The sequence below is a fragment of the Haliotis rubra genome, unplaced genomic scaffold (genome assembly GCF_003918875.1).
Source record: "Haliotis rubra isolate DU_JTF1 unplaced genomic scaffold, ASM391887v1 Scf1028, whole genome shotgun sequence".
Lineage (NCBI taxonomy): Eukaryota > Metazoa > Mollusca > Gastropoda > Lepetellida > Haliotidae > Haliotis > Haliotis rubra.
This window is the reverse complement of record NW_025764924.1, coordinates 74,697-95,109: the sequence shown is the minus strand read 5'-3', so window position 1 is coordinate 95,109 and position 20,413 is coordinate 74,697. Positions and strand designations below refer to the sequence as shown.

The window sequence follows — 20,413 nt, the reverse complement described above, 5'->3', positions numbered from 1 at the left end:
ACTTTCTATCCTCCACCTTGTACATCTTGTTCCGAGAGTCGTTGACTAATTTCATGTTGTCATCTAAGTCCGGCACTCTCATAAAGGGGTCCATATGATGTAAAGGGAATTTCTTCGCATTAAAAGATGGCAGATGTTGATTCTTGGATTTAGTAGCTTTCTCAAAAGCCATGCATAGGTTGGAAGGCACCTTGGATATTGGTTCAATAGGAGGAATAGTGACCGAGTTGAAGTCGTCGTTGCACATCTTATATGTGCAAACTTCATCCACATCCTTGGAAGGAGACTGTAAGTTCAATCCATTAGCTATTCAAGCTGTAACCTCTGATTCTGGGAAGACATAGTCACCCTGTTCATCAGACAGTTCCTGGTCTGTAGAGCTATGCCTTCGCGAACCCTCCTTCTGCGAACCTTGCTTTCGCGAACCTCTATCCCGTGAGCCATCCCTTCTCGAACCAGTCTGTCTCCTGATCCATCCCTTCGTTAACCTCTATCTCGTGATCCATCCGCTCGCGAACCTCTGTCTCGTGTCTCGTGAACCTTGCCTTCGCCTACTTCTCACTCGCGAATCTGGCCTTCAAGAAACGTCTGTGAGAGCTGCAGGACCTCGATCTGGAGTGGGTGGATCTCGAAGATGGTTCCTTAAGCGTTCTCGAACGTTGGCCCATTGTTGTTGTTGCTGGGGATGATCTAGTAGTCGTGGAGGTAGACTGCGTCGCCGATCTAGTAGAAGTAACGGAGGTTCATCAAACACGTCTGCTTCATGAGGTAAGACGATCTCCTTTTTGAACGACCTCTGATGAGTTGACTTGCTAGGTCGCGTAGATTTCGACGCTGATCTAGTCACAGATGTCCTCTTCTGTGTTGTAGATGATGAAGAAGACTTCTCTTATTCTGAGAGGGTGTCAACTCCGTCGTAGCAGATCTCTTCTTAGCCCCCATAACAGACGACTGACCCTGCAACGTACTCGACATAGCACTAGATTTATGTATTTCTGCAGTAGCAAACAACATACAGTTACCGGCTTGATCTCCTGATTTATCAACCGTGACTTGTGATGACTTCCTCAGCCGGTCCATGGCACGTCTATAGATATAAGACAAGTATTGATAAATTGTAAATATGATAAATTTCAATAAATAGGATCTAAATATGAAGGATATATGCTGTATACGGGACTCTAACTGCTTGGGCGAAAAGGGAGAGCATGACAAGTAAGGCTGGTCACATGACTGTTTGCATGGGGAAAGGGAGGTAACTCATGGGTGAGTGTACTTTTACGTCTGCTTTAGGGGAACTACAAAGGATTCGAGTGTTCAACTACCATTCGCATAGAAGAGGGAGATAGGCAAAATCATGTTTAAGGATAAAGACTAATAATAGCGTCCATCTAGCAAAGAAATGCATACCTTTTGACAAAATGATTTGATTTCTAGACATTTTAGAAAAGGTTTAGAAAGGTTAATAAAATGACATTATGATAACCAAACATACCAAATCTTTAGATTGCATTACGTTATACCGGTTCTACTACTACTAATAATAACAATGAGTACTTATAAAGCACTGTATCCATCCACAAGGTGCATGCTCAAAGCGCATGGTCTATGCGTTATACTAATACTGCGGTATACCGTTTCGCCCCTAGTTACAGCTACGAAAAGGAGCCTGTGTTCTAGACGTGACACGCATTTGACGTTTTTTTCCATGTTTTTCAAATTTAGGGTTGATAGAAACTGTGCCCATTAATGAAGAAAACACTGGAAATGATGATTAAGAACTTAGAAAGAGCACAGTGCTGACAGACGAAGGACCATAAATGGCCAGAAGATATAAAAATCATAGTTTGCAGAGCCTGGTATGATAACAAAAACGCTAGGCTCTGCAGGGATTCTGGGTTCCAAGTGCTGCCTAGCAACCAATGAAGATTATGAGAGGTGACCAACTGATCAGGTGATCAGGCACGGTTGGCCATCGAACCCACCCAAATAAGGATGGTGTGCCCAATCCTCAAATGAACAGAACATGCCTTATGAAATTATGAATTCATCATCAGCAATAACGGTTCTGATTCCTGCAAGATCTGGTGCCAATGCTCTCACCATAAGCAATGTCTTTCTCCAGGACGGCTCGGTCACTGCAAGTGGCCATGTGGTATCGTAGTTCTGGCTTTGGCATCTCATGCTTAGCGTTGAACGGACACACCGAAAACTCTGATCCAGGCCAATTCTGAAACAATGCCATCATTCGTCAAAGGTTGTTGGCAATCCTCAGTATTGGTGAGTGAGTGAGTGAGTAGTGAGTGAGTGAGTGAGTGAGTGAGTGAGTGAGTGAGTGAGTGAGTGAGTGAGTGAGTGAGTGAGTGAGTGAGTGAGTGAGTGAGTGAGTGAGTGAGGTGAGTTTTAATCCACACTCAGCAATAATCCAGCTATATGGAAGCGGTCTGTAAATAATCGAGTCTGGACCAGACAATCCAGTGATCAACACTGTTAAGCATCAGTCCAATTAAGCATTGAGGTCCAAAATAAATGAGTGGATCCAAGTATTCAGCCATCATTATTTTAAGCTGCCCTTTAGTTTCCAGAGGCTTACAGTCTTCATGACACACCAAATTAATATCAGGTGGAATTCATTTTCTATAATATTTATGTTACATTTAGAACAAATAAGTTCAAAATAACCACAATCTACACAACTGACACATGTTAACCAAGTCGGCGAGTCTGACAACTCGATCCTGTCCCATCTCACAACAAGCATGGGTTGCTGGAGACCAATTCTAACCCTTCTAACCCTAACCTTCACGTGTCTACAAAACAAAGACCAATATGGAACCATCCAACAAACACAGCTAACTAAGGAAATTCACCTATGTAGATGACGTTTTAGACGAAAATGGTCTACCTCGTGTGCATATTTCAAAATTCAGTTATTAAATGAAACGATAACATTGCTGAATATGCATAATCCTTCAGCCAACACAGGGTTGAAAGCTATACGGTAACACTGAAGATATATTAAGATATTTTTCTTACAACAGGAAAGGTTCATTGATCTTAAACACTATTAGGCCAGACCAATTTCATGTCTTGTTTTACGGATTTTTGTCCTCAGAAAGCCTAAAGGCAGGAGGGGAAATTTTTTTTTTTAAAAATCGCCAGTCAAAGTAATATACATTTTAAATACAAAAAGTATTTTACTTTTGGTAATTTATGAAGTCTATATGGGGGGGAAAAAAAAAATCTAAAAATATTTTCTTGCACATTTACATTTTTGCCCAATAAAAATATTAAATTTTTATTTTTACTTTTAGAGAGGGAAATCGCCAGTCAAAGTAATATACATTTTAAATACAAAAAGTATTTTACTTTTGGTAATTTATGAAGTCTATATGGGGGGGAAAAACAATCTAAAAATATTTTCTTGCACATTTACATTTTTGGCCAATAAAAATATTAAAATTATATTTTTACTTTTAGAGAGGGAAAATGTTTGTTTTCTTATTCCTTGAAAAAATACGACCAGCGGATCCGTAAAACAAGACATAAAATTGGTCTGGATCTTGCTGAATATATTGGGACCTATAATAAAAAAATATATCCAGGCACTTTACAAAAATCTGGAATGTCAACATCAGTCTTTGTGTACAAGTTAAGATGCACAAGTATGGAAAATGATATCTCACAGATGATAACCTGTAAGCACATCAAATGTTGTAGGTCATGAAATATTTAGAATGTGAAACCAAAATGTTCAGTCCTTGACCAACATGACCTTTAGGCTGGAAAATATTCTTCACCATTCTCCATTATGAATTGCTTTCACTCAAATGTTTAGCCGATTTGACCATGTTCCCACCTTGCGGCACTTCATAAGGTGATACTGGAATCTCTTCGCTCGCACCATATGGACCTTGTCGTAGGGACACTCAAACAGTTCTTCCGGATCTGGCACGACCAACTCAGACATGGCTCAATCACAACTGAAACAGGAGAAAACCTTTTTAAAAAAAATGAACATCACAGAGCTACAGATAACTTGTGTTATCACTTGTGTTCATCTCAATTGGTTATCCTAATTTTCCTTTGAGTAACCAAATAAATTGTACTCATCTCACTCAAACTCCTGGATAACAACTTCTTGGTTTATTTTTCCACAACGTTTCTGGGCTAGTTCCTGCCCCTTCTTCTGGTGAATAATGTTCCTGAAGAAGGGGCAACAAATTGCCCAGAAATGTTGTGGAAAAATAAACCAAGAAGTTCTTATCCATAAGATTTGTCTTTTATTACTACACCAACTTCTAAATGCCTTTGAAAAATTTCACTCAAACTCAATTTGGTATTTGGCGATTTTCTATTAGTTCTAAAAATATGATAAAGTTTAAATGTTAGTATTTGTAATTTATATTTGATCTAATATCAGAAACGATAAGAAAGACTGCAAGTTGCCAAATGTGCTGAAATAGAACCCAGGGATAGAAATACTTTAGTTTCTAAGTGTGCCTTAGGGCACCAGGCAAATATTTTAAATGTGCCTTTCAGAAATCAAGTGTGCCCACATGTTTTTAGAATAAATGAATGTAGCAGTGATGATGATCATTTGAAATTTATTGTTAGTAAACAACAAATGTAACCTGTTTTTTGTTCTCACTGATATGTCTTCTCTTTAAAATGGCTTTCTTAAGCTTCATTTGTTCTTTCCCAACACTTTTAATAGCTGAAAGTTTTGTGACAGGTAATTGTTCAACATATCTAACATACACAATTTCCTTTTCAATAACCTAACTATCAGTACTCCTATCATTCTTAATGGAAAAACAACCAGATTTCTTTACATCATCCATCATAATTCCATTGATTTCCTGGGCGATAAAGTCAAGAAATGTTTTTGCTTGTTTGTCATTTGCATAAGTGTCTTGTTTTGGGGATTAAATGACTAAAGGTGAGTTAAGTCTCTAATAAAATTAGGCGTGCCACAAGGGCACAGAGAACAGTTTTTATCCGTGCCATTTCAATATTTACCATTTGTTTACCGTGCCATGGCACCCTAATATATGGAGTATTTCGAACCCTGGAACCTCTCAATATACCTCAGTTATTTTATCTATCCACTGGTACGCAAGCTAAGATTTGACATTTTTGTGTGTACGCATGTAAGATCCCATTTATTGAGTATTTACAAAAATTCAAGCATACTTGTACGCAATAGACTTAATAGGAATTGAGTTTTCACATAAATATTTGCGTAATGTACGCAGATACGCAGCTTATCTGTACCTCTGACATCAGATTCAGGACAAGATAGAAGTGAATGAATGAGTTTAGTTTTACGCCACACTCAGCAATATTCCAACCATATGGCAGCGATCTGTAAATAATCGAGTCTCGACCGGACAATTCAGTGATAAACAGCATGAGCATCGATCTACGCAATTGGGATACGATGACATGAGTCAACCAAGTCAGTGAGTCTGATCACCCGATCATGAATGTCACCTGTTACGGTACAACAAGCATGGGTTACTGTTGGGAATTGGTTAAAATTTTTACAAACCTGGAGAGGTTATGAATTCTTTGAAGAAAAGTCCTCCTTGGGGTACATATAAGCATTAAAATGTCCATTTTAAAAGCCTACGACAGTTGTAACAATATTTCAATAAAATATTTTACCAAACAAAAAACTCGTTATGTGTGGTGAGACCACCCCTACAGGGCCCCGTAGAGGGCCCCCTACAGCCAAGAGCAGGTAACTCTGGCTGTGTACCTCGTACCTCACTTTTCATGCTGAACGTGTCAGACAGAATGAGGGGAGGGGCGGTCAGATTCCCAGGAGGACTTTCTTCAAAGAATTCATAACCTCTCCAGGTTTGTAAAATTCTTTTCAGAAGAAGTCCTCCTTGGGGTACATATAAGCATAAGACAGACTCCAACGATGTTGAGTCGGGAGTGGTATTCTGTCTGCCTAACATACCCCCTAGTTCAGTCGAAGGCACAGCCGAAGCCGCGACAGAGAGAGAAAGTACACTCACCTAGTCACCTGACCGCTGATGTCAATCAGGCGGGGGCGTGGCAAGGCGGGGGAAAAGGAGCCTAGCCGATAGGCTATTGGTGGAATTGATAAAGGCGGACGCAAGTCCCACCCCCCAACCATCAAAATGGGAGGGAAAGTATGGGGCGAGTCCAATATATATCCTCAGCAACCCAAACCAGCGAAGCGGTGCAGGATGAACACAGTGACTGTAGCGAAGTGATAATCGCTACATACAGTAAAACCACCACCAATGTGATACCACCACCGATAAAAATTGAGGAATTTATTAACACCTACACCATGAGAGAAAAGCAAACGTGATTTCTAAGGCTCATTCGACTAGAGAATCACGACACTGCCCACTGGTGAGAACTGTCTGGCCAAACCGAAAGCACGCCCCGCGTGAGTGTTTGTCCAGCTGATAGTGGCGGATGAACGCACCGGTCGGCTCCAGATAGCCGCTGAGCAGATCTCTTCAATGGGCAGTGCCGCCGGGCGATGCTTTTGATGTCGCCACTGCCCTAATAGAATGAGCCTTTAAACCCTGAGAGGGATGGTTAATCCTTTGTAAGAGTAACTTCGAACAAATGGCAGAGACAAGCCACCTAGATATGGTCTGCTTGTTCGCGGGAAGACCAGCCTTGCCACATCGCTATAACAACAGAACAGCTGCTTATCTTTCCTGATAGCAGCGCTCGTTTGATATAAGCCTTGAGAGTCTTACGGACATCTAAGGCGTGAGCACGCCGAAGAGAGGTACCGGACGATGGAGGCCGAGTGAAAGCTGGCAGTTCGATAGAAGCGTTATATGAAAGGCGCCTCGCGACCTTTAGGACGGTAGGAGTCTGGCAACCCGAATACTGACTCTGTCTTTGTGAAAGACAGTCAGAGCAGGATCCGCTGACATCGCGATGGATATCACCTACCGCCTGCCAGGCGTTACCGCCACAAGAAAGGCAGCCTTCCAACTTAACAGCTGGAGTGAAAGAGGCGACAGATCGTGAAAGAGAGGACCGGGACATCCAATCAAGAGCGATTGACAAGTCCCGCGGGGACTAATCCGCCGGGACAGTCGGACGGGATTCTGTCCACGCCTGCTAAAAAAGCGCTGTCGAGAGGGTGCTGCCCCAAGAGAGCACCGTCGGCAGGGATATGGAAGGCAGAGATTGCGTGGAGTAGCCCGGATAGTAGACAGCGGCTAAACCGGCTTCTAACCGAGACTGCAAGAACTCCAGTACTTCAATTACAGTTGAAGAAAAAGGATCAAGAATCCCTCTGCCGACACACCAGCTGCCAAGATAACAGGCCCATCTATCCTCATACTGAACATTTGTCGAATCCCTCCGAAGGCCAGAATTGTGTCTGCAACTGGTGCAGGAATTCCGCTCGCGTGGAGGCGATTCGGACGAGGCCAGGCCACCCACTGAATCCTGGGATTCGGTGCGGCCATCCGTTCTGGGATAGTAAGTCCGGTCGAAGGGTAATAGTACAGGAGGCTGAGCCAGAAGAAACCTGAGTAGTACCGGAAACCAGCTTTGAGCCGACCAAAGGGTGCAAGGAGCACAAGAAGTCGAGCTGGTTGGGTGGCAAGCTGCAAGAGGACTTTGGGAATCAGGGTAGTGCGGAACGCCCACAGAACCCTGTCCGTCCAATCGAGCTGGAAAGCGCCTTGGCTGATGGCTCGGCGGATCCGGTATCCGAGAGCAAACACCGAATCTGGTTCGATCCCCCAGATGCAAACAGATCCACCTGGAACGACCAACAACTGGGAGATAGCCCGAATATCCCCGATGGAGCATCCACTGCGTGTGGGGCCAGGATCTGACGAGAGAGTGCATCTGCTCGAACGTTGTCGTTGTCCTGGGAGATAAACAGGCATTACCCATTATGTCGAACTGGTCGCGCCAGAGCAGAAACTGCCATGCCTCCTGCAGAAGAGACGGGAAACCGCATCGCTCTGCTTCAGGATGTAGGTCATCGCCGTCCTGGTTGTCCATCTCGAGGCGGACCACACGGCCTTGAACCTGCTCCTGAAGTCGTTTGAACACCAACCTGACTGCTCTCAATTCTAGCACATTGATGTGCAGTTGCGCCGCTTCTGTGACCACAGGCCTGAGACCGACAGGCGCTTCAGCACGCTTCACCCTGTGAGGGAAGCGTCCCGTCTGAATTGAGAGATCTGGCGATGGGATGTCCAAAGGGAGCCCCTTGATAAATTCCCTGCCAGTGTCCACCACCGTAAATGAGGAATTAGCCACCCTGGAGTGTGGAGAATCAACTTCGTAACCCTGGGTGTGGACCCACATTCGAAGCTAGAGCCTGCTGAATGGGTCGCGATCCTCAACCGCTAGCGCCGCCAAACGATGTCCACCGTTGCCGCCATGTTGCTAACAACTGGAGCCAAGTCCGAGCTGAGGCCCTGGGGAACTCGAGAAATTGTAATACAAATCTCTGGACTTTGGTGACGCTGTCCGAGACAGGAGACTATCCCTGCTGTCTCGAACCTCGCCCCAAGAACACCAGATCCTGGGTGGGAACCAGTTCTGATTTCTTGAGGTTGATAATCCAGCCCAACTTGGTGAGAATACTCATCACAGCAAGTGTCGCAACCTTCGACTCAAGTGAGTGGCAAGTGCACGAAGAGCCAATCGCCTAGGTACGGGTGACAGCACCTGCCCTGTGACCTGGCTACCTGAGCTGGAATTAGCATGAGTTTGGTGAACACCCTTGGCGCTGTGGAAATGCCGAAGGGGAGTACCCGAACTGATAGCACCTCCCGCCGAAGGAAAACCTTAGGTATTTCCCGAACTCGGTGCATAGGGACATGGAAGTATCTGCTGTCTTTGAGGTCGATTGACGTGAGCCAATCTCCCTTCTCCACAGACGAAATCACCCGAACGCAGTGTTTCCATCTTGAATGACGGTACTCTAACATGTCGCTCAGACCTTTGAGGTTTAGAATAGGTCTGAACCCTCCGTCCTTTTTGGTGACAAGGAAATAAGTTGAGTAAAAACCCAACATTTCTTGTCCCACAGGAACCATCTCTATGGCTGCCTTGTCCAGCAACGACTGGACCTCGGCACGGAGCACTTCCGCCTTCTCTAGGGCAGCCGGCACTGGAGTGCAACGGATCCCGGAGAAGGGGGGTGGGTCTCGCTTCCACTGTGGCAAGTGGCCTTCCCTGAGTGTGGACAGGACCCAGGGATTGGACGTGACTTTTTCCCATTCCGACAGGAAGAGGGAAAGTCGACCACCCACAGGGATATGTGGCAGGAGACATTGAATACCGGACTTTGGCAGTACTCTGACTGCTTGGTCTGGTACCACCAAGGGCCTCGGAGGAATTATAGCTGGGAAGCCGGGCTGACTTCCCTTCCTCTGAAAAGGCTGGTGGGCGCCGCGGCCTTGCCCTTGCCCCCTGCCTTCTGCCCTTACCCTCCTCGGACTGCAAGGGCTGAGCCCATTTAACAGATTCCTTCGCCGCCAGAAGGATATGCGGAGAGACAACCGGGGCCGCGAAGCGAGACGCGGTGAGGCTGTTCCAGCAAGGGCTTAGAGTCCTTGAAGGTTGAGACAGCCTCCGCTGCCTCCCGGACTACTGTAGCTGCCCCGGGAACAGGGTAGAACCCATCCGGAATGGCAGCCAGCAGAGCCTGTTATGCGGGCAGGCTAATACCTCGCCACGAAAGCCACAGGCGACGGAGGCCCATCACCGCCGACATCATTTGGCAAGCCGACGACCTGATAGAATCGCTACCAGATGTGACTGTACCTCCGTTAATTGCTTAGCCAAGGTGGAGGGAGACGAATCTTCTCCACCCCACCCACATCCAGTAGTTGCCTCTGCAACACCGAGATGTAGGCGGAATGGATCGCCACTTTGAGGCATTGAACCGCATTAAGCGTATTGCTCTTCAAAGGATCGATAGGCGGATTTAAGCTGTAGCTGCTAGTCGTGAACGGGCGGAAGCCGGGCGACCTTGCTTGGCTGAAGCCATAGAATTACCCGACGAACCCCCAGGGCTTACGGATGCGTAAACACAATCGCCAACCACTGGGGATTGTAGAGGCAAGCTTCCCCATGAGGTACCGACGGTCAAGTTCTGGCAAATCGAACCTGGACCTGGTACCACAGAGGAGGGGTTGATTACTTCAGACAAGACTGAGGGTAATATACGCAGCCTTGTGTCCCCACCTTGGTGGAGCAAAGCCTCCCCTGGGAGGCTTAAACTCCTGAGGGTCGGGTGCGCCAGTACTGACCACTACCTGGGGCAGGACAGAAGCAACACGCCCCCCGCATCTGCCTCAGGGACGCACCGAAGCGAAACCAAAGGCATGCATCTAACTCCTCCCGACCCTCATCCTCCTCCATAGCCTCCTCGAATCGATCCTCAATGAGTGAGGTCTCTGTTTCCAGAGAGAGCTCTGAGGGATCATCCGAGGGGTCTACAGAGAGGGACAAAGGCTCGAGCAGAGCCGGGTTGCCCGCACACCCGACCCAAGACTCGAGACTGAGTCGCGCCGCCGATGAGGAAGAGCCCGCGCTGGGATTCCTCAATGGTAGACAAAATGATCCAGACATCAATGGCCCGCCTAAGCCGGGCGCAAGCGTGGGACCAATTCGCATGGTAGCGCAACTACAGGGACTGCCAAACTACTAACTATTGACCAGACCCCGAGCCAAGGCTCGGGCCGGTAGTAGTTACTATTACAGCGGAGGGTGGCCAGCAACCGAGACGAAACTCGAGCCGACGCACTCGGCTCGAAACCCCCCCACACCAGAGCCTAAGCTGAGGTTGGGAGCACTGCCCGCCATAGACCCGACACACACCCGTATCTGGTCGGACACCAATCTCCTGTCGGAGGCCAGCCATCATCGCCAGCCACGAGTGTGGACCGAATCCATCTGCTTCTGCAATATATCAGAAAGTAAATCAATTGTTAGCTGGTTAGAAACAGGGACAGGAGGGGGAAGGTGCCTGTGATGTTGAGGGATGGCAGGTGAAAGAGCCGGAGGCCCCGCACCTTCGCCTCGCTTAGGAGCATCCCCAAAGAGAGAAGCCGCCTTTTTTCTTTGTTTTTATCTTTGTCTTTAGGCTGCTCCTGACCCCAAATGTCCCCCTCGCCTGAAGTAAGGACGTGTAGAACATGTAATCAGCACGCCTGGACTTGATGGTGCGGGGAGAAAGCCTGACACATAGAACAACCTTGTTCGTCATGGGCTTCCTCCGCTAAACAACGTAAGCAAACCAGGTGGCGATCCTGAGGCTAATAAACTGCCGCTACAGGTGACACACCCCTTTGGGCTGCAAAAACAGAACCACGCTATGATAATAGCAAGGACTGTAATGATATACATAATATAATATGCACACAACAAAACAGAACAAAATACAACGCCGGGCGATATTTTAACTGCTACAGCAAAGCTATTAATTACTAGCGTAAAGCCATAATAGCTGCCGCATTGCGCACATATAGGTGACAAAGAGCAACATGTGTGAGCCGCATACACGTAACGCTGGCGTCACGAAAACATTCTCAAGCAAAACTTACCTAAAGCCTGGAAAAGAGGAATTTAGGCAAGTATAATCTACAAAATGAAATATCAGCCCTTTCACAACCCGACTACAAGGCTTTTCTAAAGCCAGGAGAAGGAAAGCAACGGACCCCGCGGTCCGCCATCTTGCCTGCCACGTGGCTGGAGACAGCTTAACACGCCGGTAAAGTTACAACAAATCATGAATGAAAAGTCATACAAAGATTCCAGCTAGCCGAGCGAAAAAAAGGAACCATACATACAGGATTTGACTCTATCTCACTCATCGCTCTCTTATTCGTAGCTTCTTGGACCATGCAATCGACCTACACGGCCGACGACAGCATGAAAAGTGAGGTACGAGGTACACAGCCAGAGTTACCTGCTCTTGGCTGTAGGGGGCCCTCTACGGGGCCCTGTAGGGGTGGTCTCACCACACATAACGAGTTTTTTGTTTGGTAAAATATTTTATTGAAATATTGTTACAACTGTCGTAGGCTTTTAAAATGGACATTTTAATGCTTATATGTACCCCAAGGAGGACTTCTTCTGAAAAAGAACTCATAATTCATGATTGGTTCATTACAACCGATCAATCATCGGAAATAATTGGTTAGTGTCATTTTTCAAATTTTACTATTCAGGTTGTAATTGCAAATAAGTATAACATGATGCAACTTGCTACTTTAAAGTGATGACTAATATGTTATCATGAACATAAACTTCCTAGAGTCTTCAAGAAATATCGTGTCATGACTTTTTACTTAATGAAGTGAGTATTATAACAATAAACACATTTTCAGGCCCTGACAACTTCGAAGATATGTTCCCTTGTCAAGTGTTTCAAAGAATAAACCAGTAGTTCCAAAATCATTTTTGTTTGACTATGAGAAAATGTGATCTATTGCTTGGTCATTTGGTCACTGCGACCAATCTTCGATTATTTCAATTTATTGGAACACCAGTAGCATGGGTTACTGGAGACCAAATCTAACCCGGATCGTCACGGGTCGACAGGATAGAAGAATGTGAATGGAGATCAAATTGCAAAGCCTTGGGCCTCTCTGAACCTCAGTGTAACTTAGAGGTGAGGTGAGGTGACATTGGGATTAACGTCGTGCTTAAGAATATTTCGCTCATATGACGACGCGCATGCATGTTTATGTGTATGTGTGGCTGCTTGTACTAGTCCAGACTTAAGCTGGTTTTATAGTGCTAGCCTACTGAGATACCATGCCGCAGTGGAGCATGAATGCCCCACTCAGAAACATTATACTGACTCCGAGCCGACCAGTCCTTGTTGTAGTAAATGCCGAGCGCCAGGCAGGGACCAACAAGTACCATATTTTAACGTCTTTTGGTATGACGCGGTTGGGGATCGAACCCGCGACCTTCCACTCTTCGGACGGACGCTCTAACCACTACACCACGGAGGCGGTCTGTAACTTAGAGCGGCAATGGGGTCAAACAATCAAGATATGACCATCATGACTATACGAAATTTGTCACACCTCATCGCAACTATCAGCCATGCATGGTGAAAACCACTTTTCAAAGCAGTGTCAATACATTGTGCTCTAGGACTTGCATTAATTTTTTATTTTCTTAAAACTTTGCTTATTAAGATCAAATAAGCATGTGAATATGGAGACAACTAAATATACTAACACAAGCAATGATAATTTTTAGCTGGACAACTCTGAATTCCAGTGTTTGCAGGGTACAAGACTCTTGGGGCGGTGGGGTAGCCTAGTGGTTAAAGTGTAAGCTCGTGACGCTGAAGACCCCGGTTCGATTCCCCACATGGGCACTATGTGTTAAGCCCATTTTGGTGTCCCCCGCCGTGATATTGCTGGAATATTGCTAAAAGCGGCGTAATACTAAACTCAGTCAGTCAGTCAGTACAAGACTCTTAGGGATGACAAGACTTTATGGATGATCAACTTCTTTATTTTGACAATGGCGACGTTTCGGCATAGATTCTTATACCGTTTTCAAGCATATGGGGGAATGAAGCGGTACACCGGTTTTTATACAAGGTAAGATAAAGAGAATTTTCTTTTTCTTTTGCTGTCCTTTGTTGTCAAATACCGTGGGCAAAAAATACTGAATTTGTAATTGACCGGCACCACGCACGTGTGATACTGATGTACTGACGATAACTGTTACACGGAGAAAAGGCATAAAAAAAAATATTGTGGTTCTGATTACCAAACCGAGCCTGGAATTCTGGTGCCGACCCTATTTCTTTTAAGCGGTATTAACAAAATTCAGCGTTGAGATACCACTGTTTTCTCCTGGCACCGACGGACATCAGTCATTCTGATAGAGAAAGTCGACATGATGGCGACAAGTTTGATTAAATAAACAATTACACATTGATAAATGTGTTATTAGTTTGTACTTTACTTCTAAAAAAAATGTACAAAGCAAAAATAGTCCTACCTACCTACCCTAAATTTAAAAGAGCTGTAATCAGAACCACAACATTATTTTTATTTGGCCTAACTGTTTGCTAGCCATTAGTGTTAAGGTTTAGGGCTTGGCACAGAGCTTACTTTAGTTTGGTGTAATAATCTGAATAAATTTGAAACACATTTCATCCCATCAGGAGTGAGTGAGTGAGCTAGCGAGTTTAGTTTTACGCCACACTCAGCAATATTCCAGCTAGATCTATATGGCAGCGGTCAGTAAATAATTGAGTCTGGACCAGACAATCCAGTGATCAACATCATGGACATCGATCTGTGCAACTGGGAACCGATGACATGTGTCAACCAACGTCCCATCAGGATGGGCGGTCAGACGTACGGTCGACAAGAGTCATCACCTAGAACGTGAGGAAATCAACATTAATGTACCCCATAGCATCACTTGACCACTTGACTGGTTGCTAATGGTTGATAAACAATAGCGGGCGTGGCCTAAGACAAAGATGACTGGGAGGGCATGACCTCCATCACATACCTGTATGCGCAATGGTTTGCTTTCATTTTTCAATATTTATACATGTCAAAGAGGTGCTATTCACTGCTAATAGCACGCGCTCATCAACTGTAATGGTCCCCAGGAGGAATGTGAAAAGTGTGCTTGGTAAAATGTACTAATCCTCTGTTCAGCCCAGGGTTAGGGTGTAACTATAGAATCTGTTCGCCCCTATGGTTAGGAAAAGGTTTTATATTCAATAGGGGTTTGTTTGTTTTTTTGGTTTGTTTGGGGGAGTTGACGGATTCATAAACCTACAGACTCATGCCAGTTATATTCGGACACTTGACGTAATTTCTGTAGACTTACATGTTATTTCAGTGAAGCATAAATAATTTTCATGAAGTGAGTTTAGGATGGATCTTTGTAAAATTTGACAGTCAAATGTGAAATCATTTCGGCTCTACGCACATAATTTCTGTTCAATTTTCCAACCATTTAACTAACGACATCTATCAACTTACGTATGGTTCCACAATGCCATTGGCCGCCATGTTAATGGAGTTCACAGCATTGTACATGTTGATTAAATTGTTGCCATTCGATAAATATGCAACGGAAAATGAAACAGAAATTATGTGATTGTAGGTAAGATGATTCCTCACAAATGTGCAAAATTCGACTTGGATCTTACGAAAATTAAATTCATAACAATTATTTATGCTACACAAAATAAACATGTAAGTATATAGAAATTACGTCCAGTGGCGCAATATAACTGGAACGGGTCAGTTTTAGAATAGCTATGCAACTCTATTTCCTAAAGGAGTCGCCTGTATGTAACTTCAGTTCAGGGGAATTACAAAACTTGACAAAAACGACCAGTGGCTGAGTAAAAAGCATCTCTGCTACCTTCACACACGTGTCACTTTCACAGACCGTTGTTACAGTGGGCTTTTTGAAATGGATCATTGAATGAATGGTGGGTTGGCTCTTCCAACAACCAGCTGAGAACGCCTGATCAATAAGAATAAAACCTGTCCTTGTTGACTGGTCCGTGCCTGACATTAATCTTAAACTACACATCCCATTCAATGCACTTTCAAAAACAAACTTAGATAGAACCCATGACCAATACACACGTATTAATGGCACCGTTTACATACCTTAATATAAGACACAGATGACACATGAACTCGTGCTTCCTGCAAGCCAGCGCCGAAGAACAACAGATCGCACTTTTTTGATTGGTTAATTAGCGCTTGGCGATTTCGATTGGATGATGTGTCACTGGGTCATTGTCCGCTGAGAGCCTTTTAGTTGTTTTTTCCAAAACAGGGCCAAAGGCCAAAAGGGCCAAAACGGGAAAGGTCAAAAGGGCCACAGAAAAGTCAAAAGGGCCAAGGAAAAGTCAAAAAGGGCCATAGATTGAAGTCAAAAGGGCCTAAGTTTTAGAAAATAGTAAGATTAGAAGAAATTCATTACATTTTGTTGCAGTAGTTACAATCCTAAACATCTCAGAGTGTCTCAGTGTTGTTTATTTAAACCTTCTCAGAGTGGTTAAGTGTGTATTTTATGAGTATAGTTAACCATACAACTGTTATTTAATGATTACATGAGGTTTTAACAGAGTCACTGGTGACAATTACACTAGTCAGTAATCTAAACAAGATTGTGTGAATGACTGACAATGTCTGTAGTGGTGGTGGAATTGGGTTTAACGTCGTGCTTGAGAATATTTCGCTCATATGACGACGTGCATGCGTGTGTGTGTATGTGTATGTAAGGTTGCTTGTACTAGCCCAGACTGAAGCTGGTTTTATAGTGCTAGCCCACTGAGATATCATGCCGCAGTGAAGCATGAATACCCCACTCAGACACATTATATTGACTCCGAGCCGACCAGTCCTTGTTGTACCCATTAATGCCGAGCGCAAGGCAGGGACCAACACGTACCATATTTTATCGTCTTTTGGTATGACGCGGTCGGGGATCGAACCCGCGACCTTCCGCTCTCCGGGCGGACGCTCTAACCACTACACCACGGAGAGGAGCTAGGAGAGATGGAGAGAGTGCGGTTTTAATATGTACTTGACTTTAAAGACGATCTGTGCATAACATGCGTCATTTCCCGGAAACTATTCCCATGACATATAAGGATCTATCTGGGGAGTGAACGAGTGAGTATGGGTTTACGCTGCTTTTAGTAACTTTACAGCAATACCATTATGGGAAACACCAGTGGCCGTATGCATATGTCGGGCGTAAAATCTAGTCCGGGCGTAAGTAAAATGTGTGCCCGGACGTAACGTAAACCGGTATGCACATATTAGACGTAGTTAAAGGTCACATGCAACCAAAAAATCAAACATAATTAAAACACAATTATCACTTATTCGTGACATATAATATACATTGCTGGTTATGAAAAAACATATAAACAAAATTATAAGCGTACAATCGCAAATCAAAAGTGCAATATTTTGTACTTCGGTTTACTTCCCAAGAAACGAAGCAGCCGGGATACCGAACCCAGTCAGAGCGGGTGGGTGTGCACTCAAGTGTAACCGCTGGTTCATTTGCATATGCCCTCACGGCTTATTTTGTGTGTATATGTAGAGATGTTGGGTTTTGTAAATACATGCTCATTTTTTGTGTATAACATTTTGCAACCAACAGACATCATAACATGTCATGTGTTCAACTATCACACCTGCCTGTCTGTGTAATTACATAATGTGACAGAGACCGAACTCGGGCCATAAATCAATGCATTTTGTTTATGGTGTATAGCCTGATTGGTGTTAAGTTCAAATTGCATGTGGTCAGTGACAGCAGCTGTGTATTGAATATTGTCATTAGCAGACAGGCAGGCAGACACACAGATGTCAATAAAACAAGACATTGAGTATTGTCTGTGACAACAACATATCTATATCACAGTTAGAAATTCTGTCAACGCTAAATAATGACGTTGCTTTTAAGTATCGAACTGAGAAAGTGACTCGGTAAGAAGAACGTGTGGTGAAATTATATAAACAGTTAATTTACTGTCATAACATATAAAAAGCTCGCGCCTGTGAGATATCAACAAAACATTAGAAAAGTAGCTCACACCAAAGACTTAACCGAGTATTCACCGGACAGCCCGCTTCCAAGTTGCGCGAACCTATTTCACTGCGCACGTGCTATGAGCGCAGCCCAGCTGTTGAAACCCGTTTTCCCCAGAAAAGTCTGGGGAAAATTAGTGAAACGTTTGAACTCCGATTTCGCGCGTTTTTTTTCATCGCGTTATTTTTCAACTTTATAAGTTGAATTTGCATTTTTGACGATTTGTTTCGGTAAGTCCAGTCCTAGCGCTCTATATTTACGCCACCTACCCAGCAGGCGTAAGCCAGGCGTAGCCCTGTATTGGAGGCACTGTATGCCGTGGGGTTTTTTCAGCCGCACATTTTTTAAAAGGTTTGAAAAGTGAGCGTAGTGCGAGAACTGCGCTCTTGTGGTCCTGGATCTGCGTACGGCTATACAAGTACACAGAAATGTAGAATATTTAATTTCCTATTCGTTGGTATAAATATAAGTGCGACTACCTCGGCGGTTTTAGAAATAGACACTGCTACATGTTGTCCAAAATTTTGTTACGCGGTAAAAAACTGTCAATTTCTCAGCTTTTTGTCGTGCACCGATAAAAGCACTCTGCTACGATTTTTTTAATTTGGCATCTTTACAGAAAGTGTGAGCGAAGAAAATATAGCCTGATATCTGAACGACATAAGTGTATATGAATTGGGTTTATGTGCTAATGCATAACATTACACGCTCAACATTAAAAATGACTTGCAATAAGTGTCAAAAATGGATTTTCTTCTATGACGTCAACCGACGACAGAGAGGTCATACACGTATAAAGATAAGGGGGCATATAACTCCGCTATGTTTAATACTAGGTCAATGTAACTCAGATCACTTGGAGAAAAGTTGTTGTGGATACGGACGCTAAATTGTCGTTATGCTGTGTTCACGGTGAACCAACATATTCCATTACAAAGTTCACCAATGTGAGCGGATCACAATGTTTCACAATCTATAAGAAAAAATGGCAATGAACTACTTGAGAAAGCAGAATAGCGATTTGGATGGCCCTATCCGATATGTAATTAAGTTAGTTCTTAGATTCCCATATTCTCCTGTTTGTGTAGATGTAGTTTGACTAATTTTGCATCATTATTAACGGAGTACTAGCCATATCTTCAAATGTACTGAAATTACTGATAATAAAACAACATTTTAGTTGACGTCATGACTTGTTTTATGCATTTTGCGACATCGGAAAAAGACGACATTGGTTTGCTGATTAGTATATATCTTACCTAAATTCCATTAATTGTATTAAAGGTCTCGGCTTCTATGTCATAATTAAACTCTCTTTAGCAAAACATTACATGAATGATTTTACCAATTAAATAGTGTCCTGAATATATCAACAATTGGACGGTTTGACTGCGTATCTTATTGTGAGCAACACGCGCACCTGTTTGGCACCAATTTAACGTAAATGAAAAATAATATTTCACAACGCCCAAATATTTTTCAGTTATGGCTATGTGTGATCTTCTAATACTTGTGTAAAGGTTTAACATATGGTGTACTACACTAAATATGTCAATTTCTTATGTAAATATTATTCAAACAATCAAAAACTTTCAAAGAATAAAAACACCTACCCTATATCCACGTATGATATGGTATTGAACAAGGCTAAATGTATATACTAAAATTAGTTTGATGAAAAAATATCTGAACGATATGCAAAATGTACCGTACATCATAATACTGAAAGTGTATTCAGAAGGATAGGGCGATTGTGTTTACTCTTGTTCAACCGACCTTCACCTCAAAGAAATTGCCTAACATGCACAACAATGTTGACGTATGACATCACTACCGCCGACCGATTTCTTATAAAATGGCTGCCTCGCTGACAAGGGTACACAGGATTTTGCGAGGACCTTTCCCTTGATTCAGGGATCGTTTGTACATAAATATGATATGTAAGTAATCAGAATGATTCTGACTATATGTGTATTGTATATGTTTTATCGTTTTCATTGTAAGTAAGAGAAGAAGCCAGAAATGCTGATAATTACCTTTGTCGTTCTGCGTGATTTTGCGTCAGTCATGGCGTCACGCTGCACGGAAACTTTTACAATTTCTTATGAAATATCAAATCATTGCACTGTATCTGTTTTTAATTTCCCATTTCTTGCTACGATACTCTTTCCATGCATATTCTAAAGATATTGAGCAATTGCAAGCAATGAATAGACGGCTGAAAGTCGGAAAATTTCACAAAAATGCTACGTAGTAATTTGATTCTAAAATGTATGGGGAATTCAGTGATGCATTTGTCGCAGCTGAATATGATATATAGATTACGTGATGTAATTGGCGTCTCAATTCCGGCCTTCGCGAAACGTGATTTTGTAAACACTATAGATTCTATGACGGAAAGCGCACTTTGGCGTTCGTGTAAGTGTATTTTCAGAATTATCATTAGTGATTTCATGAAAACCTGATATCAGTGATCATTAACACGCTATTTTTGAAATTCAATACTTCTGAATAGTAATTGTCCGATTTGAACATTTCAAAACATACACCAAATAACGCTGTGAATCGTTATTTTGTAATGTGTCAAAAATGGTGACATTTCTGATGAAGCCTTTTTTAAAAGTCCATGTCATTTCCCCACCAGGATCCATCGGTAAAGTTGGGATTTCTCGGTTTTCTTTGGCTTTCCATGATTACGGCTGAAAGGGATGTACCGCGAAGTTGTTTCGCGCCTTTTACCGGTGGTTTAAAAACGTTCGAAAATCTAAAAATAGCACACTGCGCCTCGACGTAAATCCCACTCTCC

At 43.5% G+C, this 20,413-nt stretch overlaps 1 protein-coding gene across 1 annotated transcript; it reads right to left on the bottom strand.

Annotated features, from left to right (window-relative positions):
* Positions 1 to 2,053: 2,053 nt before the first annotated feature.
* Positions 2,054 to 15,708, bottom strand: LOC124271622 (gametocyte-specific factor 1-like). The gene is made up of 3 exons (XM_046706780.1): positions 15,663 to 15,708; positions 3,860 to 3,983; positions 2,054 to 2,230 (listed from the first exon to the last, which is right to left on the bottom strand). The coding sequence occupies exons 2-3, from the start codon at positions 3,968 to 3,970 to the stop codon at positions 2,054 to 2,056; spliced, it is 288 nt and encodes a 95-aa protein (XP_046562736.1). The 5' UTR covers positions 3,971 to 3,983; positions 15,663 to 15,708.
* Positions 15,709 to 20,413: the final 4,705 nt, after the last annotated feature.